Raw genomic sequence first — 25,438 nt, 5'->3', positions numbered from 1 at the left:
TGCCGTGAGTGTGGAAAAACGCCGTTTCGAACTTTCGGTGGTATGATCCGTTTTTCCCGCGCTCTGAACACGTTTGTTGTCAGCACAGCACAAGCACTGCCTGGTTCGCAACGCGCGTTACTGCGATCAGAGCTCCCACCGACGCTGTGCGGGAACCGCGTCGCCAGGATGGCCAAGAGCAAATTCGAATACGTCCGCTTGTTCGAGGCCGATGACAAGTGTTTGCCAAACTGCTGGATTGTAACGCGCGTCGACGGGAAGGCGTTCCACAAGTTCTCCGAGGTACACGGCTTCGAGAAGCCCAACGACAAGCGCGCCTTGGACCTGATGACGCGCTGTGCTGAGCGAGTCATGGAAGAGTTCAGCGAGATTTGCCTAGCGTACGGCCAAAGCGACGAGTACAGCTTCGTGTTCCGGAAAAACGCCGATCTCTACAACCGCAGGGCAAGCAAGATTATGACTAACGTTTGCAGTCTGTTTACGTCTTCGTACCTCTTCTACTGGCTCGAGTTTTTCTCCAACCCGATTCAGTACCCGCCATCTTTCGACGGCAGAGTTGTGCTGTACCCAAGCGACACCAACCTGATGGATTACCTCAGTTGGCGGCAAGCGGACTGTCATATTAACAACCTCTACAACACCGTCTTCTGGGCTTTAGTGCAGAAAGGAGGCCTTACACCCAGGCAGGCCGAGGAGAGGCTCCGTGGCACAGTCTCGGCCGATAAAAACGAAATCCTCTTCCAGGAGTTCCAAACGAACTATAACAACCTCCTGCCTCTCTACCGCAAGGGCACGGTGGTCATCCGCGAACCAGTGGACGCTGCGGCGGCCGGAGACGACCGCAAAGTTACCAAAGCCGCGAGAAACAGCAAGCAAACGAAGGTGTACAAAACAACGGCGCTTAATGTGGACATAATTCAGAAGGACTTTTGGAGCAAGTACCCGCACCTACTAGAAGAGTGATTTCTCATTGGCTGAGCGAGATAAAGTGCAGGAGAAAACAATGTTGTATTCAAGTAAACCACCTTTATTTCAAGTCGAAGGGTTAATTTTTTTATTTCAGTGATGTATGCATAGTCAATTTTTACACAACAGTATGCAAAATTGTGCCAGTAAAAACAAGCACGCAAAGCATAATTGGGCTCCACTCGCAACAATAATGGCATGACAAGGTACTGTTGACCAATGGTATTAAGTCTCCTTCCAACTATGTCGTAATGAAAATTTATTTGTGAAATACAGCAGACTAAAACGTGCAACCACTTCTCCGCATAGAGTGGGGTACGCACAAACATTGCACTAAGCCATTTGGCTGGATTGTTATTTAGTACGCAATGAAGAACCATACCTGGAGTACAGGAAAATGCTTGCAGGTGCTGCATTAAAGAAGATGTCAGCTATTACGCTTACATGCAAATTTGTTACAGTGAGTAGAAATTACCGCAACAGCATGGCAATGTCTGTGATTGCACGCAGTGCACCAATTACGAGCTCCGTATGATTTCAAATATTAGTGGTGTAAAAATAACAGAGCAACAAGCCGAACATAACACTATTCTTAACAAGTACACGAGATTTCCACTCTTGCTTTAGTTTGGCAACCTCCCCTTATCACACGTCTGATCACAGTTTGCTAACATGCTTCTTCACAGCCAAGGGGATGGTACAACGCATATGTAGGAATGGGCTCCTAGACGATGCAAGCATAGTTGGTAATCTATAACTATAGGTGTCCAAGCTCCAGATAGAATGAAGTAGCGCACGTGAGGTTTAAGGCGAAACTAGCTGCTCAATGTAGTGCAAGAAACGTCCCCGCACTCGAATGTCTTCGAAGAAACAAATTTTCTGTTCCCGCAATATAGCACCATATAAACATGTGCTCTACATTAATACAGGCTTTAGTCTTTGCATATATATCGGTTTACAATGTACAAAATGAGCGCGCGAGAACGCGCAACGATTCCAGATGCCTACTTGCGAAAAATACCTGGCCTGCCCATATGCTACGCAGACTACATCATTTGGGGAAAAGGGAATGGTGTTAGTTGGGCAACCATCTCTCGAGGCTGGATGTTACATTGGTATCACAGCTCCATGCCCCACTCCCCTCTATAAAGTGAAAAGAACCACCCCCATGTATAGAAGAGATAAGCCCATCAACCGCACCCCCCACACACGCACCAACACAACCGTGATCCTCGCAGAGTCCCTAAACGAGCCCAGATACAGAAAAGACGACAGTTTCTGTACAGAAAACAATGATTACACTGTAGGCAACGACTTGTTCCTGGCCAAGAATTCTTGAAGTTCGTTCCATGCTCTTGCCACCTGAAAAGAAGCGAAGAGTACAAAATTACTGGACGGCCTTGCAATCGCAATCTATACCATTTTCAGTAATTCATTTGTGTGCAAACCCTACAAAACAACCGTTGCATCATACGTTGTTCTTCGGGGGACCACAGAACATAAATGCACAAGCTTAGCAAATGCATTACTAACGTACGGTGCTTTGGGTGAAAAAAAAAACTGTCGGGACTGAACTTTCACCATGTAAAGTATTGGGGAAAACAGATTAGCATGGATCTGCACTAGTAAACTAGAAGACTTGCATTTCCTATAACAGATAAAACAGCATGCCATATTTGCAAGAGTATAAGCTGACAGGGCATAGGTTACTGGGGAAAAAAAAGTTTCCTTCTCTTTTTTGCAAATGCAGGGCTTTAAGAGGGAGAACGAGAGGGAAATGTGTACTAGTTGAGTTGCCCTGCACTTGTATTTATCAGTAGCTTAGACAACCCAGCGCCTAAAGAAATTTTCAGATAAATGGAGACCCTTATTTGTTTTTTTATTTATGTATCATCATAATGAATCATGGTGCTTTCTTTCGACACTTTTTTGGTCATGACAACAAATCGGATACAAATATTAAAAACTGACTGGAACAGCAATGAACATTCCCACCAGCAAACACTAAAATGATGCGTTGGGATGAGGGACATAAACATGCGTGGTTTCTTCACCAGGAAGTTACCAGAAGTTACCGAAAGAACTCGCAACAAGTAAAGCACCGTAATTTATTTAATGATGAAAATTTCGTGAAAAGTTATAAAAGATGAAAAGACCAGACGAGTGAAGCAATGCAACAAACATTATCATGGAATGCCAGTCCTGGCACACGTTTTCAATGCATGGAGTCATGTGCTATGGCATGCTACAACCCCCATATAAATCTAGGAGCCACTGCAGACTTCAATGGTATTCGGCTAGCCATGAAACACACTGAAGAGGCCGAAGCCCTTGGTTCCTAACTGATGCCACAGAGGCCCTCTTGCCAGTCCATGATTGCTATCCACATCAGCTCAATTAAGAGGCACTGACAATGCAGATTACTGGCAAAAATTGGCCATCAAGCCCGACAGCAGCACCTCTCCAGTTCCTGGTGTATGAAATCTTTTTCCACTCCTTAAAGGAACTTTTAGCTGCTTCTCGAAAAGTTCAAATGGGGGCTTTACACACCAAGGCTACGCCCGGTCTACAAAGGCATGCTGTAGTGGAAGGTTCAAGATTAATTTAGACCACCTGACAAATGTACATGTATGCCGAAATCTCAATGCACTGGAATTTTTTTTCTACCTTTGCCAGAAAAGCTACTGCCACCAGCAGGAATCAAACTCATGACCTCTCTTTAGTAGCGCAATGCTTTAGCCACTCAGGCCAATAGCATTTCAATCGTTTTTTTTTTTTTTCCCCAGAACCTAAGCAAAAAAAAGTGGCGTTTTTGGAGGTGTGTACTCGTGCTTGAGACTCGCAAGTCAAGCGGCTGCTCCCCTCGGATGCTGGGAGAGCAGCGCTGCCCACCCTTTCCCAAAAGTTTCCTTCCCTACCTGCCGTTCCGTCGTGGCGTAGTCCCAGAGGGAGCAGAAGATGACGTTGGCCTTGTCCACGCGGTCCTTGTTGGACATCTGGGCCTGGATCCGCCGCAGTGCCTGGTCTTTCTCCAGCTTGTCCCTGGCCATCACTCTGGTCAGCGCCTGTGCAGAGGACAAGCAGCCGACACGACAGGATGCTTCACAACTGTGGCTGTGCAAAGCCACTACTCGGCCACCGTTACGGCACTAACTCACAGCAGCTTCCCGTAGAAGACAGTGCAAGGTTGACAGGTAGAAATCGTGGCTGCACGGCTGGCCAGAGTTCAACAGCACTTCAATGTTCTTTCCATTTCTCTACTGCTTAGACATCAAAAATTTATAAATGATAGCTGCATTGTGATGCATCATAGAATTGAAAGATTTGCTACCATGCCGCGTTACAAAGCCCTCAGCAGGACCAATTATCCCTGGTAAAAGTTGACTAGTGCAGCAACTAATATGACAAATAATTCCGGAGTGTTCTATGTAGCGGGTAATCTGAGATAATGATAAAGATAACAATGACAGACCACTATGGCCAGATGAATATTTGGTTCTTCCATGAAGGGACTATGAAGGCGAAGTACACATTTAGGTGCATTCAAAGGGCTGCACTGTCCCAATGATGCCACCTTTAGCACCAACTTCAACCAATTAGCCTGGACAACAAGGAACCAGGTGAAGCAGTGGCAACTCACCAGCCACTTCTTTCTCGTTAAGACCTTATGGCATTGCAGGAACATGTTAGTCCGGTTGGCAGCCACCAACCAAAACCACTGCAAATAACTTAAATAAGCAGTAGCTCCGTGCCTCTGTACTTGGGTACAACTTCAGAACGACAATGGCAGTTGCCACTGCACCTCGTCACTGCACCGGCTGTTCTTCCGCACGGCACAAAGAGTGCCCTAATGTGAGTACTTTGAATGTGACACGAGTCGTCTTTGTGACTTTTTGGACTTGTTCTCATTATAAATTACTGCAGCGACAAAAAAGAAGCTAGGTGAGAAAAAGTAGACAATGCCACGCATTAACCGCAGTCTACTTTCAAAACGTCCGCACGCGTTGACGTCCGAGTCTGCTGCTTCAGGAGAGGGATACACCATGTCAGCTATTGCCGTTCTTAACTTGTACTCGAGTATCGCTCCACTTGATGAAACGAGGAGTTAACACACCGATAATTCTTTTTTTAGTATTTTCTCTGTATTTACACTTGCACTTCTGGACCAAAAAGAATTCATTCTTGAAGCTATTGAAGACAAAAAATTAGTTCTCGAATTTTTTGTTGAATTCTCCAAGGCATTTGATTCCCTTACTAGGAAAGTATTGTTGCAAAAATTGGAATCCTACGGTATATGTGTAACAGCGCACAATATTACCGAATCACATCTAAGTACTCGAACCCAATATGTTTCAATAAATAATCACCATTCCTCAAAAAAAAAAAAAAAAAAAGAGACTATGTTCAGAGTTTCCAAGGGGAGTATATTAGGACCCTACCTATTCAACATCTATATCAAATCGATTCTTTCGTTAAATTTGTAATTTACGCAGATGATACAAGTCTATTCATTTCTGTTACTAACTGCGATGTTTTGGTTCAATGGGGAAATGAAATTCTGTTTAAACTTGATAAATGGGCATCGTGTAATGGACTAGCTATGAACACTGACGAGACCAAAGCTGTTGTATTCCGAGCAAAAAGCAAACAGCTGCACCAAAATCAAACTGTTATTCTAAAGGCTGTGGCTAGCGTTCCGTCCAGACGGAGCTGGCGTGAAATTTGTACAGTTACGTCCAGACGAAAGCAAAACCGGCTGATTAGACGCCATGTTCAGTCTTCAGATTTGGTGTAGACGTTGCGCCTCGGACCACGTTCGATTCTCCCCGGACATGCTTTTTTTTTGCGCGGTTGTGCCAGCGTTTTGTAACAGCTAACTTCGTGCCCACTTTACAATTGACGCGGTGAGAGCAGTCAGTCTTGATTTTGCACTGAACCGGCCACTCCGCTGACGCTCACTAGAGCCAAGGCCGACGTATCCATCGCCAGAGTTCGTATCATCTGTATAGTTCGTAATGATGATTACTAATTAAAAGTTATTCTGGCTAGTCAATGAGCGGAAGCGGATCATTCGGCTGGGTAAATATCAAGAAAGACTGCTCTCGCTGCTTGTTGTGAAGCAGGCGTGGTCAAGGTAGCGGCTTGGAGTTCCGTTTGACGGAGTTATGTATGTATGTATTTATTGTTCTTTGGAGAAGGAAGATCCACCAACAGGCGTAAATTGTCTCGCCTAGGGGGCGGACACCGGAACGCCTGCTGGTGTAGGGGGGGAGGGGGAGGATAGGGAGAAAAGAATACATAGGAATAGGAGGATAGGGGAGAAGGTTGGCATTACAATGTATATAACACACACAAGGGTAAATATAAAACACAAAAGAGAAGAAAAAGGAGGAAAAAGGGGAATAAGGGTAAATATAAAACAAACGAGAAAAAAAAGGAAAAAAGGGGAACACGAGAAAAAAAAAAAAAGGAGTTGCACATTGAGAAAATTAGCATTACAGCGAAACACTACAGATATAGACACATGAATCTACAAAGGAAAAAGCACACATGTAAATGGGGTCACACACGCACACACACAAGTACAGAAGCTGCTTCAGCAGCAGCACTCCACCACAATCTGGGCAGCTAGGCAGAGTTGTAGTGGAGTGTGCTGTGCAGCCCCGAGGCCCGCAGGTATGTACCCAGGGCCTCGAGCACTTTGTCTCGCTCCCTAGCACTGCCCGGGGGCCAAAGCAGATCCTCAAGTGGCCGCGCTCCGCGAAGCGCGGAGTCCGATCGCCTTTCTTGAGTTTTGTTGATTTTTACCCAACCGGTCAAACCGCTTCCGCTCATTGACAATACTCGGTGACAACTTAAGAACGGCACCGGAAGTTGCCGCTGTGCCTTATCACCGTAGCCGGATGTTTCTTTGCGCGGCGCAAGTAGGGCGTTACTGGGAATATTTTGAACATGGCGTGAGCCGTTCCCATGATTTTTTATATAGTCAGAGTCACATTTGATTAATAATCACTCTCAATGAGATGATCACGACCGTCAAACGAACCGCCAAGCTCGACCACGCCCGCTTCACAACAAGCAGCGAGAGCAGTCTTTCTTGATGTTTACCCAGCCGAACTAACTGCTTCCGCTCTATGACTAGCCAGAATAACAATTAATTAGTAATCACCAATACGAACTACAGATGATCGGAACTCTGGCGATGGATACGTCGGCCTTGGCTCTATTGAGCGGTAGCGGAGCGGCCGGTTCAGTGCAAAATCAAGACTCACTGCTCTCACCGCGTCAATTGTAAAGTGGGCACGAAGTTAGCTGTTACAAAACGCTAACACAGCCGTGCAAAAAAAAAAAAAAAAAAAAAAAAAAAAAAAAAAAAAAAAAGAAAAGCATGTCCGTGGAGAATCGAACGTGGTACAATAGTGCCATTGTTCGAGGCGCAACCTCTACACCAAATCTGAAGACTGAACATGGCGTCTAATCAGTCGGTTTTGCTTTCGTCTGGATGCAACTGTACAAATTTCACGCCGGCTCCCTCTGGACGGAACGCTAAGCTCTCAGTTGTATTCCGTCTGGACAGAAGGATAACCCGCAGCGCTTCGTTCCGTGTGGACGGAACTTTAGCACTTGTATATCGTTTCGTCTGGACGGAACGCTAGCCACAGCCTATTCTAAACAGCTCTACCATTCAAATAGTAAGTAGTTTCAAGACACTAGGAGCAACATTTGCTGAAAATATGCTTTGGGACTTGCATACAGATCAAGTCATTACTAAACTATCACGTGTCACAGGTGCACTTTACCGTCACCGAGACTTCTTTCCAATGAAAACTAGACTCTTAATATATAAATCACCATTCTTACCTTACATTGAATACTGTTTTCTTGTATGGGGTACCACTACTTCTACAAATATACATAAACTTACTAGATTGCAGAATAGAATAATAAGAAATATCTCAAACGTTGTCTCTGACCACCCTGTGCATCCTTTGATGGAAAAATGTAACCTCATACGCATACCAAACATCTTATGATTACAGTCTCTGCACGAAGCCAATTACAGCCCAGTTATTATGTCTAAATTAAGTAAAAACGTCTATACACGTGTTACGAGACACCTGGAGTTCTGGCCGGTCTCTCTTAACAAAACCATTTACGAAGACAATAAGCTACGAAGCAAAATACCGGTATTTCTAAACAGTCTTCACGGACTTGGGAAGGACATAGATACCCTATCAGTTAAACATGCGTTTGAGCTATTCCTTAATAGTTAATTATTTTGAACTTTGTACTACTATTTCCTTGTGTCATACTCCTGACGTAACTAAATAAATATTGTGTTCACTGGAAGATTGATACCAATGTAAAAGCATGAAGATTTGTGCCGGCGTGTTTCACATTTGTATGCAGGTGTATGTACTTGATACACTTCTGACTCTTGTCTTCATCGGGATACACGCGAATTTTAGCATGCATGCCAAGTTGCTTTTACCTTTGCATACGTATGTATTTGACATATCTGTGTGTAACTATGTATTTATACAATGTTGAAAAATTGACAGCATAGTCTTTTGTCTGTAATTGACAACAAAATGCTGTTGTATGTGCTGCGCCTCATGTTGCCAATGTTACAGGGGGCGGGGGCCTCGTCAAACCCAGCCAACTGAACTCATTCATTCACTGTTGACATCATGTTCATCATTGAACAGTGAATGTTGACATCATGTTCATTCGTCAGTGAACTGACGAATGAACAGTGAATGAAGCAAAAAAAAATTCACTGTTGACATCATGTAGTAGGAAATTCGAAAGTTATTCAGTATTTCTTAGCTTTTTCTTGAGATAGCAATATCCTTTGTTGTCAGAATGAACTTGGGTGGGTTACAAAAGACTAATTCTTTCTAATAAAACAGAGCTGTATTGTTCTCGTGGTTTCTTTAAATGAATACAGTTACATAACCAATAATCACTTCAACTCAAATATCGGTGTGATAAAGTGTAGAAAACGTGACATTTAAGAATAGTCCGGCTCAATTCTCCTGAAACTTCATGGCATGTCCAGCAGAGCTGTCACTGATGAAGCCTGTTTTGGTCATTCACCATCAAAATGGCATCAATGGTGCCACAAAACAGCAAAACCTAAAAGTATGATGTAATGTACAGTCTCCCACTTGACATGCACCAACTCAATAGGACACTCCATTTTTCATTAAAAAAAAAAAAACTCAGCTAAATGTCATAATGTAATGTCTTAATTGGGGAACACCCATGTATCCCTGTGTCATCTTTTATCATCCACTTCTGGTGTATTGTATGCAACAAAAATTAAATTCTTTGCCCTTAAAAAGTGGTCTGCCACTTTACCCTCACCCTTCATTGGTGTTTTCAAGCTCTAATCAAATAACAACATGCTGTGTCTGACCTCTGACTGCCATGAGCAATGGTGTTGAAAAAGGATATGTAGAGGAGCAGTACATATACATATAAACCATTTCTACGTAGTGCAAACCTGTGCATTGTACATTTTTGGAAAAGACGATGCATGCACCACAGGCACACATTCTAGTTGCAGCAATTTTGTGCAGAAATACATGAAAAGTTTGTAGAGATGGTTTGCATGGACTGATATCATGCAACAAAAAAAAAAGAAAGAGGACAAGAGAGAAATAGAGAGAAAACACCAACTCGCAAGTTGCTTTCAGCGTCCCTTTCACAAAGGTCCCTTTCAAGTGTCCCTTTCAAATGCACAAAAAGCAGGGGCATTTATTTTGGTATTTGGCTCCCATCAATGTACCACCTTCCCATGACTTCACCTGCATACAGTTCTTCCACTACACAACCTTTGAATCTGGCTCCCCAGCAGCCAAGGCCTATTGGGCACAGTCTGCATCAATAAAATGTTGTACCAAACTGCACTACACTTAATGTCCTCAATAATGCATCGGGAACATGCCGCACAGGCCATGCAGACATCATCAAAACGACTTGAGAGAGGGGCAGCAAACGTGAAAGCATGACTTATTATTGTAGCAGTTTCTTCACGTAGCCAAAATATTTCAGTACTTTGACTCAATGCAGTGCTTTAATGAACATGTTTGGCTTTTTTGCGCAGCCTCAGAGAGCCAAACATACAGAAGAGCTATTTCTGTGGGTATGCGATACGCTGTGCCACCGAACTAATGTGCACGCATTGTGGCAAAGCCACCTTCTTGTTTTGTTGTTTCATGAATGTTATGGTAAAAAGCCCAAGAAAAAACAACCACACACACACACACATGTACGGGGGGGGGGAGAGAATTTCGCCAAAAGGTGCAGATTTTCAGCACTCGCCCCGAAAGTACTAAACCTCATTCAAAGAACACTACCTATACAGAGAGAGGGAGAAATGAAGAAAAGATGCAGGCGAAGTGCCCAATAGGGCTTCTTACCTCTTCAACAGGAATGATGCACAACCAGATCTGGTGGAACTGGTTCTCCCAGCCTGCCTCCAAGAGAAGAGCAGACTCTGCAACCACCACTTTGGTGCCTACACAAGAAGCACAGCCAGAGCACATCAAACTGCAGCAAGTGACAGCTCGCAGTAGTTTGAAAATTTACGCATGGCAGCAAATATAAGCCACAGCGAAGTCCCTGCAGCAGAGCGTTTATAGCAAAACCTCCAAATGAAAGAAAAATTTCTTAATACAGGAGGAATTGGAGCAGAGCTCTAATTAAAATACATTAAAAGGACTCTGCAAAACCTCTGATAAACGCTTTCACTCTTCCCTTCACGTCTGGAAGCATTGTGAAAGCTATAGTTATCACCAGTGCGGAGCGGCACTGCGTGATTTGCTCGTCACAGCAGATACGGCTTCCATTTTTTTCTGCTTTACTTTTGTGGCTTTCCTTTTAAAGTGGCTATCGAACGCATTCCTTGCTGCAATTGAAGGATAGCCGGCCAACAGCTGCTACATCGCTGTGAAGACGCGATTCCAGCAATCAAAGAACGCCAGGACCGGGAAACAGAGGAAAATCTTTTGAGCAAGTTTCTAAGTTATCTGATGGGCATAGAGCAGTAATTTTTGGCTGAGGTACTTTGCCACTCCCTAACTAAGCGCTGGATGTGTTGGTTGATACGTCCTTAAAGCATTTCAGATTTTGAGAAAAAGCTGAAAAAAGTGTTGCAGGGTCCCTTTGTGAAACATTCCTAGCAAATGTAAAAACTCACAACTGTCAAGAACTAATTTCTTTTTAATGTATACATTTCTTACTTTTCCCAGCATGTGCGCATACATTTAAACACGCGTTTTCACGACACCAGCACCAAACAAACAACTTGCAATTTCCTGAGCCTCAGAGGTAACTTTCCAAGCACAACTACATTAAAAAAGCTGCCCCAAAAATAAAAAAGTCACAATACCACACTGTAAGTCACAGGCAATGTTCCCTACCTTTTATACCGAAATAGAGTAACTCGACAACAACTTCATCCAATGTTAAAGAGGCCGCGAAGACAAAATACAAGTTTGGTTTGCTAAAAATGATCCTAATTTTATTGCAAGCTTCAAACAAACAATTCAGATATTAAATAAAGCAGATGAGCCAGTGGGTGATTCCCCAGCCACCTCCAATCGAAGTCTCTGAGACGTCTGAGACAGAATCTTGTTTGTGGCCACTAACCAAAGAAATATGACTGGGCAATTGTAGTGGTGGCTCTGGTTCCGTGTGATCGTGTCTCTTACCAAATGCTAACATGCAGTTAGAATACTGATAACCATGATTTCAGTGTTTCCCTCTATTGTGCCTCTAGTGACATCATGCAGCGTGAAATTTGAAGATTTTTCAATATTTTTTGCACTTTTTCTTGGGGCCATAAAGACAAAATACAAGTTTATTTTACTCGAAAGATTTCACGTTTTCTAGTGGCCCCAGCGGTTGACCGGCAGCAAATGATGCCGTATTCCCCGAGAAATTAATTTAGGTTAAAATTTTGATTCTCCCGCCAAATCGTGCGTTTTCGTGGTGTCTGCCATGAAGTCATGAGGGCGGGTATTCAAGCAAAATTCCACCCCATCATTCATGACTCCATCATGGCGGTAAGCGAGGCTGTGCAGCCTCGCTTACCATCAGTCCTCCCAGATGGCGCTACCTAGTCAGCTGCAGACCGCTGTTCGCCGTTTTGTTTTAGACCGTACTTGCACCTGGCTTGTTTTTGTTACGGTAGAAAGTGATCGTTTTATGAAACATGGGGTATGCTCAACAAACAGGGTCACATAAGATAACGTCGCTTATGCCAATCGGCCATTGTCGCGTAAGAAAACTCCAGAACGGCGAACCTGTATGCAGCTAAAACAAGCATGGTGCACCGAGTACAAACAGCAGTGCGCGTCGGTACTTCTATGTTCACGTGTATTCTCGTAACTTTCTTCTATGCTTACGTGTATTTTCGTAACTTTCATTGCTTACTCCACCGTTCTTACTGCTGTAAGACAAATATGCATTACATTTAAGCGCAAATAGCTCCTTCAGCAAGCTCATAAGCCCTGCCTAATTTGCGCTTGCTTTTGCCCGCCTCAGCCAATCACACAGCTGGGCATACGACCTCATAAGTTCTGTTGCGGGAAACGAGCGAGTGGGTCGCATGGCCATTCCCTTTTTTCCTAATTATGTAGCTTATTTGAGCGAAGTGTGCATTAAAAGTGGCGTCAGTATGATTCTAATGATGCAATCTTTCGAATGAACCAAACTCGTGTTTTGTCTGCATGGCCCCTTTAAGTTACCGTAAAAACCCGAATCCAAGACGACCTTTTTTTCCAAAAATGGAAACGCCAAATCGCAGGTTCGTCTTGGATTCGGGTGCGAACAAAAATCCTAAAAATAAAAAAGAGGGGGGGGGGGGGGGGGGGGGCAGCGGCCGCCGCGAGTATACCTAAACTCACGAATTTATTCTCCATCGGAACAAAATAATGTGATCAGTCGCCCAACGATTTGTCTAAAAAACAAGCGCGGTCTTGGGTGCCTGAATGAGCGCGCGCGCATGTCCCTCCGTGGGAGACAGGGAGCATGCACGCATCGAGGCCGTCGAGGCTTGATGCGTGCGTGAGGCCGTCGAGGCTCGATGCGTGCGTGAACCACGAAACCCAGCGCAAAATATACATACCGTAAACCATGCGCGGCGCGGGCGCGAGCAGTTCGTATGGGTTCGCAAGTACGTCTGGTTGGGAGCACTGCGGTAGAGAGTGTACTACCTAGCTGGTTGGTCCGCTCTGTCGTCTGCTACGGCGGTCCGCCGTGTGGATGCTCTCGCCGCTGCATCGGACCGCGGCGGACCGTGACGTAGCATCACGTGACCGTTTGGACCGCGGACTCGGTCCGTCGTGTGGATCGGCCTTTGACGTGTTGCTTTCGCTGATCGTGTTACATCGCGCCCATCGCGCTTTCAGTTGTAACTCCACTTTCGAAGCAGCGGATGCGATGTCATCCCGAAGCTACTACACAGCGTCGTTCAAGCGAAAAGTCATTGTAGTCGCGAAGGAGACAGGGAACAATCTCGCTACAGCAAGGAGGTACGGCGTTTCCGAGGCAAATGTTCGACGATGGATGAAGGACGCTGATCGCCTGCAAAGCTGCTCCGGCACTCGGAAGGCATTTAGCGGCCGAGAAAAGGACGGCACCCAGAACTTGAAGAGGAGTTGCTGACATTCGTTCGGAATGCAAGAAATGGCTGCATCGCCGTCACAACCGAGATGTTGCAAACAAAAGCGAGGGAAATCGCTCGGCAGCGTGGCCTTTCCGCAGCCGTGTTCAAGGCCAGCAAACATTGGGTGCAGCGGTTCATGAAGCGCTCTGGACTCTCTCTTCGACGGCGGACTTCAATTTGTCAACGCTTACCAGTCGACTTTGAAGAGAAGCTAACCAGCTTTCAACGCTACGTGATCGGACTGCGGCGCCGCCACGGCTATTGCCTGGGTCAAATAGGGAACGCGGACCAAACTCCGATCTACTTCGACATGCCCCTGACCCGAACTGTAGAGGCAGTTGGAGCCAAGCAAGTGAAAGTGAGAACGACGGGCAACGAGAAGCAACGAGTTACTGTCATGCTGGCCTGCACTGCAGATGGGAGGAGACTGCCGCCCTACATCATCTTCAGCAGGAAGACTCTTCCGAAGACGGAAGTGTTTCCTCGTGGAGCCATTATCTGCTGCAATGACAAAGGGTGGATGACGGCCGAACTGTTCGACGAGTGGATTCGGCTCGTCTGGCTTCGTCGTCCCGGAGCACTCCTGAGTCCGCGGTCCATGTTGGTCGTGGACTCCTTTAGAGGCCACACGTGCGATACCAGCAAAGCGTTGCTGGCGAACAACAAGTGCGACATGGTGGTCATCCCAGGAGGGATGACTTCCCAGTTACAGCCTCTGGATGTTTGCATTAATAAGCCTTTTAAGGACAGGGTCAGGTGCCTGTACAACGAGTGGATGCAAGAAGGTGACCACGCGCTCACTCCAACGGGCCGTCTGAAGCGCGCGTCGCTGTCTCAGCTTGTGGGGTGGATTTTGGATGCGTGGCACGGGATTCCGGACACCATGGTCGTTCGCTCGTTCCAGAAATGTGGCATTTCAAATGCGCTAGACGGGTCGGAAGATGACCTTCTCTGGCAAGAAGTCAGTGACAAGGAAGTCAGCAGCGATAGTGATTCGGAATAAACGCATGTAAGCTTTCTTTTCTTTTTTTCCAAAATTGCTTGTTGTCACTTAAGGGTTCGTCTTGCATTCGGGGTCGTCTTGGATTCGGGTTTTTACGGTAAAAATGTCTTTCCTGGCTCGAATAGAGCTGAGTGAATTACCAAAGGCTACTTCTCTCATACTAAACAAGGTTGTATATTGTCTCCATAGCCCCTTTAGACCATACTGCAGACTAGCTAACGAGAAGGAACTAAACGGTCTGTAGTAGCTGTTGCTTGGTTAGCGACTTGCTTTGTGCCTGGGCCTATTTTCAGCCATGGAGGAGCTGGCTACTGGCCCCTGTTGCTTGGCTTTCTCTTTCACAACACTGGTGCGCAATTAAGATGGACAAAAAATTGTGACAGTCAAAAGCAACTGATCAGCCACGAAAGTTTTGCTGACTTTCAGAACTCTTCAACCATTCATACTCAATATTGACGGACTACACTGCGCAAAGAGATTGCGGAGACAGACGTTTCTCCATGCAATACTAAGTTCTGCTGCTGCAAGACTCCTGCACTTGAGCAGCAAGACTCCAGAGAGGTGAAACGCTACCACTAGACGATCACGTTAAGCACCATTAAACGATCACACACAACGTCTCTTGTTTGTTGTTTTCAACATTTTAGCAGTCTCTTTTAGTCATGTTTATTTATGGTGATTTGGTCAGTGGCCACAAACAAGATTACTATGTGACATCTCGGAGACTTTGTCAAAAAGTGGCTGGGGGGTTTCCATTGCTTTATTTGTTTTACAGTAAGACCTCATTACAAGAGACACTCAAGGGAACCAAAAAACGTGTCTCTTGCAACCAAGGTCTCTTGCATGCAACGTTGCTAACATGGCGAACATAGGAAAGCCAACCAAACCGCCTTTATTCAAATGTCTCTTATAACCACGTGTCTCTTGCAACAGTGTCTCTTGTAACAAGGTTTTACTGTATTGAGAGGAAAAGCAATCCATAGTGAACGCACCTTTTCTTCTTTGCTCTGCTATCCTCTCATCAACGATCCGTGAAACTTCAGGCCAAACAATTGAGTTCAGCAGCTGCCTCTTGGCCTGCATGAAAAATTTTGAAACTTAAAGCAAGGGTTGGAAGCATTTCTTCCAAAGCATGGGTTATGGAAGCGTAACTAGTCTACAACCCACATAAGCTGGTATTTCAATCAGGCAAAAATGCCCACCAGCTTTTTAATACAGGTATATGTTTACTGGGTGTCCCTAGTAGCAACAACATGTACCACCAGGCATTGAGAAACTCCACCGGTGAAGCCCAGAGGCACGCATTCAATCTCTACCAATAGTTCACAAGACATGACCCTTGTCCCTCTACACAACACGATCCAGCACACAAAACGAACTTCTAGACCCTGTAAAGATGCCAGCTTTTTTTCCCCTTACATCTGCTTCTTCGCCATAACTGAACAGTGCGTTGTTAAAGATGGGTCTGACAGTGAAATGTGTGTTTACACACTGCATAAGAAAAGTCCTGGGGTGAGGGCACGTGGACCAATGATGCACCTTCCGCTGTCAGGCCGTTTTTAGCACATGATGGGCCTACACTAAAAATAAAGACCGTAGGCTGCTGCTGCTACTGCTACTAATGATGATGCTGCAAGCACTGGCGATTACTATACACTGTAACACGAAATTTGTGATTTGTGCACAGTGCGAACTGCAGTCTTCTCAATCACGGCGCATATCTACTGCGTCTCAAAACGTGATCACGTGATCAGCAAATGCACGGCGGTGCACGCTGCTCCACTGTTATTTTGCAGCGCGGCGCCGCCACCGAGCATGCTGTTGCAAATCAAGTTTAAACCTTTCGCGCAAATGTTATGTGGTTCGGATGAACCACAATTGCACACGGGGCATCTGGCAAAAGGGTTAGGGGGAGGCAGTGAGAGAGGTGACACTATAGCAGAGTGTGCCGCCATCCCCTTCACACTTTCTCCAGACACTCCTCTCCGTTTTCTTCCTGCCTTCCGTGCCTCGTTCGCTCACTCGGTTACGCAGATATCGACGCCACCTCCGTCAAACCCAGGTACCGGGCACAAAGTGCTCTGCACTAAAGAAAAGTGGAAATTGACCAAGCAGTGCCACACTTGCCAGTGCGTTTTAGATCTGCAAAAGTGGCAAGCAGGTTGAATTACCCACAGTAAAGAATGTGAAAATGGATAAAGCCTAGTCTGACATCATACAGGGCACTGATACTGCAGAAGGAAGCACTACAGAGAGACAGCAATCGATGTTCACATGAAAATCTATACTTCTAGCCCTCAACACCTCCTCTGCATTCGTAACGAGCTTAAAAAAATTAAAGCCGTTCCACTCAACATGAAAGCTGTCAGAAGTGCAGAACAGTGATTCGCCATAATGGGCTGTGGCGCCGTCATCCGCTCACTGCTACCGCCCATCACACTCTTGGCCTCCGTATCACTCCTCTCTTGATGAATTAATTAAACGAAGGTTAGTTCAATGCAATTCAAATTTCCCGTCTACACAGCGCTCACCCGCCCCCTGTCTGGAACAGCACGGGCAAGAGTTCTGTTCTTTTTGTGCTTGCTTCAAACCCACACGTGCTGCGCCTTACTGCGCAGTTTGGAACACGTCGTTTCTGGTGGCCACTTTTTTCGCTTACCATCATAAAAACTAACACAACGGGCGTTCCTAACTAAATGGACAGGAGGGCTGCCGGTTATTAACACATATTTTGCTTCTAATGTACCTGCATTTTTGTTTTTTGCACTAACAATGGGTGAGGTGTATGACAAGCACCAGCAATTCAGGAGTTTCGAACGGTCATGACTATGTAAACCACTTGTTTATCGAAGCCTCTGTTTGGTTCCGTCACACCGCTGCGCCGTGGGGCTCTGTTTGGGCCCGTTGCGTCGCCACACCACCTGATTGCGGCGGTGGCTAGACAGCGCGACAGCAAATGAGCTAAGGCGACAAGGCGGGACCCTAAAGTGCTGTGCACTTAAAAGCAAGCCTGGACCCCGTAAGCTGGCCTCACCTCGTCCCCAAAGATGACAGCACCGAGCGCCTTCCTGTCAATGCTGCCGTCCGGGGCGACCACTCTGTCCCCGAAGGTCTCCACAATGCGGGCATAGGCCTGGGTGCCCCGTCGGTAGCTCTCGTGGCCCAGGGGGTCGCACTGGATCACCGTGGCACCCAAGGACTCCAGGGTCTGGATGATGTGGCTCTTGCCTGTGCAGATGCCTCCGGTCAGGCCGATCAGGTATGGACGGTCGGGCAGATGCGGCTTGGCCTGAAAACAGGGCACAATTACGAGCTCACACCAGTAATGTGTGAAGCGAAAGCCATCAAGTGTTACAATGCCTTTCACAGCCTTGTCTCAACTTCTAGAGTGCATGGGTTTGATAGTCTTTCAATGAACTTGCGCATGGTTAAATTTCCCATAAGGGCACCGTTACACAAGCCGCAACCACTTATCAGTAGTTGTTGTGGCAGCCCATTTGGCGGATTCAGCATGGTGAGAGAGAAGTTGCCCGGAGTATCTAATCTTGCACAAAGTTTCAAGAACACCTTAGCTCTGCCTCCTTTGTTTGTGGGGGAGAAGAAGCCACACAGATGTCGTGCAGGTTGAGTGACGCTGATTGCTGAGCGAGAAAGTGAATGGTAAATCCCACATATCCTAATGTATTCAGTCAATTGTAAACGTGCACATTTACAGCTAAGAAGATTTAAAACAACATATTTGCGTATTGGGATTTAGAAGGTGTGCCATAGTGATCAGAATAGTTTCGTGGTGGTAAAGCAACCTAGGATGCAGACTCGCCACAAAGTGGAAAACTGCCATTGCGCCACTGTCTGCAATGCTGCAAAGCAAACTAGAAGTCGACAGATCACAGCTCCTGCCAAAATTTTTTTTAAAAGGCTGCGAAATGAGACAGTGACTATGTGAAGACTAAACGTTCCCCTCACGTGTCTTACTGTTGTATGCACGGAGGCACTGTTCAGACATCTTTCCCCCTTACGTTGATTTCAACCCCTTACTTTAGTGATTGCAGGATGCCTAGAACATCTGCCGGCTGTAAGGAATACAGCTGAATTAAGAAATAGAAACTTCTACTTGTTCTACAGTGCCATGTATGGGAACACAGCATTCATGGCCACTTGCATTTCACCACTGCCCATGTTTAACCTTGCATTGATCATGACTCCAAGCTATCACTTATCACACTGTGAGTATTGAATTACCAGAACTGTCCCATAGCGTAGTATTTGCCCAAAGCAGCTCCTTTTCTACTGGTTTTAGTATACTAAAGGTACACACGGGCTAAGCGGTGTGCTACAGCAGAAAGCTACGGATTAGTTTCTGCCACTTGAGCCTAACCAACTTCAGTCAGCCTTACCGCACTGGAGTGAGATATAAGCCCATGTGAATCTTTCCTCAACACTACGTCCATTCAATATAACACTGAAGCCTACCAATCAATCCATTATAGCCATACCCCACAGCAGCATATTTTGCTCCACATGCATATTTTTCCAAGATTTTTTTTTATATTTTTGGCTGTAACCTTAATTGCGTTTGCATGGCAGTTCAGTTTTTACACACTTTGTTTTGTTTTTATTCGCAACACTGAAGCTTGAATCTAACAAAATGGATGTTAAAGACTGAATATCTTTGTTTTAAATTAAAGCTCACAACTACTGTACCTTCTTCAGCTTTTGTTCGACAACAAATGATGTTTTGTTTGTATAGAAATAAATAATTAGAGCTGTCATTCCTCTGTCCTGTTTCCTTGCAAGTTCCCAATTACGTACAAGGACACATACTAAAACAAGATAAGGAACATGCTATCAGGAAGAAAACCAAGCCAGTTTAATGATGAGGGCAGGCAGAAAACACCTGTGCAGTTGGCCAGCATGGAAATAAAAAAGCTTACAACTGGAATGCTCACACAGCAGAGTGCAACAATAACCTGACTTTTGCAGCTGGTCGTCACATACATTGACCCTGGCAGCAAAAAAGAACAATAGCTCTTGCATTCACCCCCATACTAAATCTTTTGACCACACTTGTCCAATAAGCAAAACATAAGACCAAAGTCAAAACTGAAACAAAACTTACTGTGTGTGATTGTACGACAGTTTGCTTTACAATGTTTGCTAGCTGACATTTGTGTTCGTCTCCTTTCAAAAACATGCATCATGAGTATAAGTTCCCACATACACATATTCTACTTCCCCAATCCATTTTCGCCATTCATGATTTGCGACGTCACAAAATTGTAGCTTGGAAAAATGCACGGGTAAATAACACCTGCTCTCACACTTTCGGCAATTTTTGCGTTATTAAACCGCCACTGCTGCTGAAGTGGTATTGGTATTCATGGAACTGTAGTCGGCCGGTACAGGCCAACTTATTTTTGTGGATTGTATTCACTGAAAAGTTAAGCTGTCAATTTCTTCGCTTGGCAACACTGCAAATGGCCACGGACATGTCCGAAGCGCCACGGACATCGTGCGGCTTGTGCCACTGCGCCCGCGCGCCGCAGAAGAAAAAACATCGGCATGTGTCATCTGCTCTGTTTTAGCCCGATTCTTAACGGTGGTGTCAACAGAGATGGCATTAATTGCAACCTCATTGGAGTCGGGGCATTGCTTTGCGTTTGGTGGAGTAGAGTTTGGAACGTCCAACAAACATCATGTGCTTAGCACGGACAAGTACCGCCATCCCGCAGAGCCCAACGTAACCAGTGACGGCGCACTCACATGGTTGCCTGCATGCGTGCCTCGCCGGTGAATACAACCTATACTATACTTATAAATGTCGATACTACACTATAAAAGTTCATACTTTTTATACTTATACTAGTAACTGTCCGAGCCAATGTTGTTGCACTATGGAGTAACGCACCACTTCAACAAGCAGCTTTGAAGCAAAAGTGTGTACTATACTGCAAGGCACGCTACCTTAGGTGGATTGAGGATGGTTCCCAGTTGCCGCCGCCTGAGTGAAGACGAGCTCACTTTGAACTCCTCACCATCGCTGCGGCAAACGTCCTCAGCTAGGCCCACTGATCGGATGACCATTGGAGGCATGCCCTGGGATGCAGCAAGAGATATGACGTTACACACCTGTGCGGTACACTGCAACGGGCTGTTTGCCTCACTACAGGGTTTCTGAAGCTTTTTTCAATGACTTTGGCTCGCGAATCTCAAAGGCAAGAGTTTGCTCTGCAGACTAGAAGCAGCTATGGAAAAGTGCTCAAATACTGAAAAACGAAACGTGAACAAAATGACAACTACACAAGAGGACATATTACGTAAGAAGACATGCGGTGTCGCCTTGTGTAGTATGTCGTCGCGTGCTGATGTCATTTTGTTCACACCCGTTTTTTCGACACCAGCTACCCTGAATCACAAACTCACTTGTCACAGCTCGCTTACTGTTCTAACTAAATAAATGCATCGAGCACATAACAGCTGAGACCTCGATCAAGGATGTATAGATAAATACCATGAAACTTCATTCCAAATGAACTATGGCTAAGAGGAAGCTGAGCAGCCAAGTCTAAGGCTGCAAACTTCAAGAAAACGATCAGAATGGGGTTTTAGACGCTGAACTACTCGGAATGCCATAGTGGAGGGGGACACATTAGTTTAAGGCACCTTAGAATCATTTACATGCACCAAAATCTCAATATCCAAGCATTTCAGGTTTTTGCCTCCACTAGAAAAACAAACAAGGTATCCCTTTAAAACTCCTCACTCAAATCGGTGAACGTCAAATTGAGGAACGACCACACTGAAGTGCCGAGAATTTCAGCTTCAACAGGCTGGCCACTTGTAATAGGCGACTTGCACTGACGCCACCATAGGTACAATGTTTGTGACCCACAAGCACGGCGAAAGGCTGCACACTTATCTGGTGCTCTCATCTTTCGGAGCACTAGAAAAGCTGGAAGTGGGTCACAGGAAAGGGTTGTGATGACATCATGTGCAAGCTATATATAGGATTCAACCATTTATAGAGTATTGGGTGGCCCATAAGAAAACATGCCAGAAGGCGTGCTATCTAATCCACATGATGGTCCAGTGCCAAACCTTTCTTCTCTCCGGCAAACATGCATATATTACAGATGTAGTAACCCACACACTAACACCTGACCCTGCAAAAGCCTGCAAGATTGTATCCTGGACTAGTATTCTGATGCTCTTGAGGATATCTTTGTGATAACTTTGTAATAAGCCGGACACACGTGCTGCTCGCTCGATGCAGTCAGAGAAATATCTCAATTTGAACAAGCAATCTCCGCGATAAAGATATCTTTTTTGCTACAGTGGCATTTCTTGCCCCCTTATCGCTTGCTAGGCAGGTTTATCAAAAAGAGTCTACGCATGGCAGACTTCACCTTGAAAGCTTGTGCAAACATCACGAAACAAACAAGCAGCGTCGCCGGGTATAGCGGGCAGCACTCTATATAAGCAACAAGGCAGCACTTTAAAGATAAGATAGGAGGAAACCTCTGAAGAGACAAACATAGTACTGATACAGAGACAAAGAGACAAACAAACCTCCGTTTTATCAGCGACAAGCTGCAGTGGACGGTAAATGTTCGTGCAAACACACAACAAAAGCAGGTGTCCTCGTGTGGAAGTCAGGGGCAAGGAAACCGAAAAATCAGGCCCAGCAAGTAAACCCCCGCAAACGAGAGATTGCGTCCACGTGTGGACAACAAACACACACCGACAAAAAGGATAGAAAGATTATGGATAGAAATATTTTTCGAGAAGAATACGGATAATTAGCACTCTATACTTGCTACATTCAACAGTACCTGCACTTCTGGTCACAAATTATATTTTTGGGCAAACTGTAAGCAGCTTTTATATTTCTTCACCCGCTAGCTACTCAGAACTGAGCTCTTACGGATAGAAATTTGCTTTTCGAATCGCAAAACAAAATGGAAAGCACTAAAAACAATTCCCAATTTCACTTTCACGAATCAACAACACACATACATTTTCAGCGCATCTCCTTTCCGCGCATCTTGAGTGGTACCACTGAGCCAGGTACCACCGAGTTTGAAACCAAGACTCACCCTTTTCTCTCGCTCCTCATTGACCCTCTTTCCTCCCTTCATGGTTTCGTCGCTAACATACAGGCACTGCAACCTGCTGTCCTCGATGGTCGGCCCATACGGGTTGTAAATGGGCACCACATCATAGTGCAGCGTCGCATCAATTTCACGCAGGAAGTCCAGCAGGGCTGCTGTGCGGAGCTCCACGGGCTCTATCAGCTCCCATAGTAGCTTACCTGCCAAGGGGGGCGAGAGTAAGACGGAGAAGAGAAGAACGTGTACGCAAACCATAACACACGTATGCAAAAAAAAAAAAAAAAACGCAGGAACTCTCTCAGCCTATTACGGCCCCAAATTATTCATTGGTAAAAAAGAAAGCAAATCTGTACAGCTGATACAGTCAATAAAATCTATGATTGTTTACTGCTTCTCTCAACCATTCATTTTTGAATGCGCGTGGCCCCCATTAAAAGAATAAAATACAACTACAGTAAATAAAATGCAAGATAGAAGCACTGCCTTAAAAAGCAATTAAATTGTCAGTGCCATTTAGGAGTGAGCCATCCATGGCCTGCACACGTTGTAGGCACCTGCTGTGTTTTGTAGTGCCCTTTGTATTATTTTTTTTTGAATGCCACTAAATGTGATGCCCATATACTAAAAAGCATGTCACTTTTTTTTTCTGCCTGCAGGAAAAGATGCACAAGGGCAACGAGTGACATGGAAATGAACAGAGTAAAAAAAAAAAAAGCGAAGAACTTTTTTGGTACATCTCAGCCGATAGGTGGACAGCTGATGATTTCTGCTTTGGAGAGCTTATTTTAGTGCACATGTTTATGAGCTGCTTTATAAGGGCAGGAGAAACATCAAGTGGTGCACTTAATAAAAACTTGTCTAACATGACGCAAATTTTCTCGCACTTGTAGTTTTGATTGATTTATTTATCTCAATTGTAAAGATTGATTACACGTCATCCGAGTATCACCGTGAATCAGCAATAGGGTGTAGCAACATTACTGTAAGGGCTGGTTTATGTTCCGCATCGCGCATCATGTGGATAGATGAATTTCCCCCCACAGATTTAAATCTGTTTTCCTGTTCACAGGCACAGTCAGTAGGTTGCCACAAGAGGCAAGCACCAACCCACAAAAACGTAACAAAGAGAGGCTTCACAATCCACCTTTGAGCATGTTGCCGTCCGTCACTCCGACAACCAGCTTCTCCGAAGCGTGCAGGACGGCCTCAGAGAGCAGCACCTTGTGGCCAAGGTGCAAGCGATCAAACGTGCCTCCCAGGCAGACACTCTCAAAAGTCTCGAACGTAGAATTGCTGGGAACTCCGTTGCTGGCACCATGGTTGAGACCATTCAAGCTTTCGTCGTTCTTGTCACCGACAACCAGCTTGGTGTCGAGGCAGTGGAAGTGGGTGCACGTCTTGCTGAACTGGTGTCCCAAGTAGAGCTCCAGGTCCGAGCGGGCGTGGCTTCCGTCCGTCAGCACAACATCGAAGGACGGCTTCACGTGGGTCTCCTTGCGAGCGGCCTCCTTGAAGCAACTCTGGAGCACGCGCACGTCCAGGTGCGAGCAGACTCCGGCAGCCTTGAAGTAGATGTCTGGAATGAGCTTCCGCAGCTGGGACAACTCGGACGGCGTGAAGACGGGTGGTTGCACGGGCCACAGTTGGTGCCGGTTGGGTTCGAGCTTGATGTACAGTGTCTTGTTGACAAGGTTTTTGGCAGCCTTCAGGTAGGCAGATACATTTGATGTGAGGATTCTTGGAGACGAGGTCAGAATTAAAAGACCTGTCTGAAACATGGCACGCCTTGTATATGTTTGTTCTATTATGAGAGTTTGCTCTCTAGAAGCTTCCTTCTCGTTCCCCCTTTTTCCTTACAATGGGCGAGGTGCTGAAGGAAGTGCTATTGTTGAAACTTTCTTTCCCGCAGTTACCTGAAAATAAGGAAGGAAAAACGATGAAGTAATTAGCAAGCACGCAAGAGCAGGATTTGGAGGAGAAAACACTTTCCGCGAGACATATGGAGCAGGGTTAAAGATCAGACGAATGGTTTGCCAATACCCGCATTTTTAAAATTGTACAAGTGTCATTTATTAGCGCAAAAGAAAGTCGACACGCGGTGACGTACAAGGCAAACAAGAGGGGTAACAGCAGCTGTGCTTACCTGCCTGAACCAAGTGCAGGGGGAAGCAAATGTATTAAATCAACAAACTATGGTTGGCCATTCGTAAACAAGCTTCTGCTTGTAGACAGCACGTAGACCGTATGCGTGATACCGCCAGAAGTACCAGTGCTTTTTTATAGAATTTGTACCATTATTTACGCAACTCGCGGACGACTTCACCTGCGTGCCTGCACGCGCCATGAAAACGAGACGCACTGACACAGGAAGCGTCTGCTAGGGTATTAGCACTTGCCTTGCAGAATACGTACTCTTGTAGGCAGTTGACGCTGTGGTCCAGTTTCAGTCGAAGCTGCGCTTGAGGAAACCCACACGGAAACATTGGGGCAAACCGCGGTAAGCGGAGCACGACTACGGCATCAGCATTTTACAAGTTACGGAGAGGAGGGTGCGTAGTGAGAGGGGAGGCGAGTGCATTTGTACCACGTGCTTCCGTTCTGAAGAGAATGCCACAGTGCTAACAGTGCTACCGTATTATGTAAAGACAGGGCGTGATCCACTTCCTTATACTTCTACAG

General features: G+C 45.6%; 2 protein-coding genes across 4 annotated transcripts; one reads left to right on the top strand and one right to left on the bottom strand.

Annotated features, from left to right (window-relative positions):
* The first annotated feature begins 42 nt into the window (after nucleotides 1–42).
* Nucleotides 43–1,036, top strand: Thg (tRNA-histidine guanylyltransferase). The gene has a single exon (XM_077698839.1). It carries the CDS (start codon nucleotides 43–45, stop codon nucleotides 961–963), a length of 921 nt encoding a protein of 306 aa, XP_077554965.1. The 3' UTR covers nucleotides 964–1,036.
* Nucleotides 1,007–25,438, bottom strand: Ppat-dpck (Bifunctional Phosphopantetheine adenylyltransferase - Dephospho-CoA kinase). Of its 3 annotated transcripts, none has more exons than XM_077698834.1 (9): nucleotides 25,156–25,438; nucleotides 23,904–24,672; nucleotides 22,745–22,959; nucleotides 20,613–20,744; nucleotides 17,683–17,937; nucleotides 15,641–15,725; nucleotides 10,395–10,492; nucleotides 3,885–4,031; nucleotides 1,007–2,328 (listed from the first exon to the last, which is right to left on the bottom strand). In XM_077698834.1, exons 2-9 carry the CDS (start codon nucleotides 24,535–24,537, stop codon nucleotides 2,263–2,265), a joined length of 1,632 nt encoding a protein of 543 aa, XP_077554960.1. In that variant the 5' UTR covers nucleotides 24,538–24,672; nucleotides 25,156–25,438; the 3' UTR covers nucleotides 1,007–2,262. The 3 variants fall into 3 exon arrangements, with proteins under 3 accessions (XP_077554960.1, XP_077554961.1, XP_077554962.1); XM_077698835.1 differs by having other exon boundaries at nucleotides 25,172–25,438; XM_077698836.1 differs by lacking the exon at nucleotides 25,156–25,438 and adding an exon at nucleotides 24,903–25,080.

This window comes from Haemaphysalis longicornis, unplaced genomic scaffold (genome assembly GCF_048455015.1).
Source record: "Haemaphysalis longicornis isolate Haplotype H1 unplaced genomic scaffold, Haemaphysalis longicornis Haplotype H1 scaffold_2, whole genome shotgun sequence".
Classification (NCBI taxonomy): domain Eukaryota; kingdom Metazoa; phylum Arthropoda; class Arachnida; order Ixodida; family Ixodidae; genus Haemaphysalis; species Haemaphysalis longicornis.
The sequence above is the reverse complement of the archived record's forward strand: the minus strand, read 5'-3'. Positions and strand labels throughout refer to the sequence as shown.

What these genes read in the sequence shown, in the direction of transcription:
- Thg (XM_077698839.1), top strand. Translation starts at nt 43, where the DNA reads ATGATCCGTTTTTCCCGCGCTCTGAACACGTTTGTTGTCAGCACAGCA.
- Ppat-dpck (XM_077698834.1), bottom strand. Translation starts at nt 24,537, where the DNA reads ATGTTTCAGACAGGTCTTTTAATTCTGACCTCGTCTCCAAGAATCCTC. An exon ending in ATGAGGAGCGAGAGAAAAGG is followed by an intron (nt 20,745 to 22,744) that starts GTGAGTCTTGGT and finishes GCTGCATCCCAG; the next exon opens with GGCATGCCTCCAATGGTCAT. An exon ending in GCATCATTCCTGTTGAAGAG is followed by an intron (nt 4,032 to 10,394) that starts GTAAGAAGCCCT and finishes TCCTCTGCACAG; the next exon opens with GCGCTGACCAGAGTGATGGC.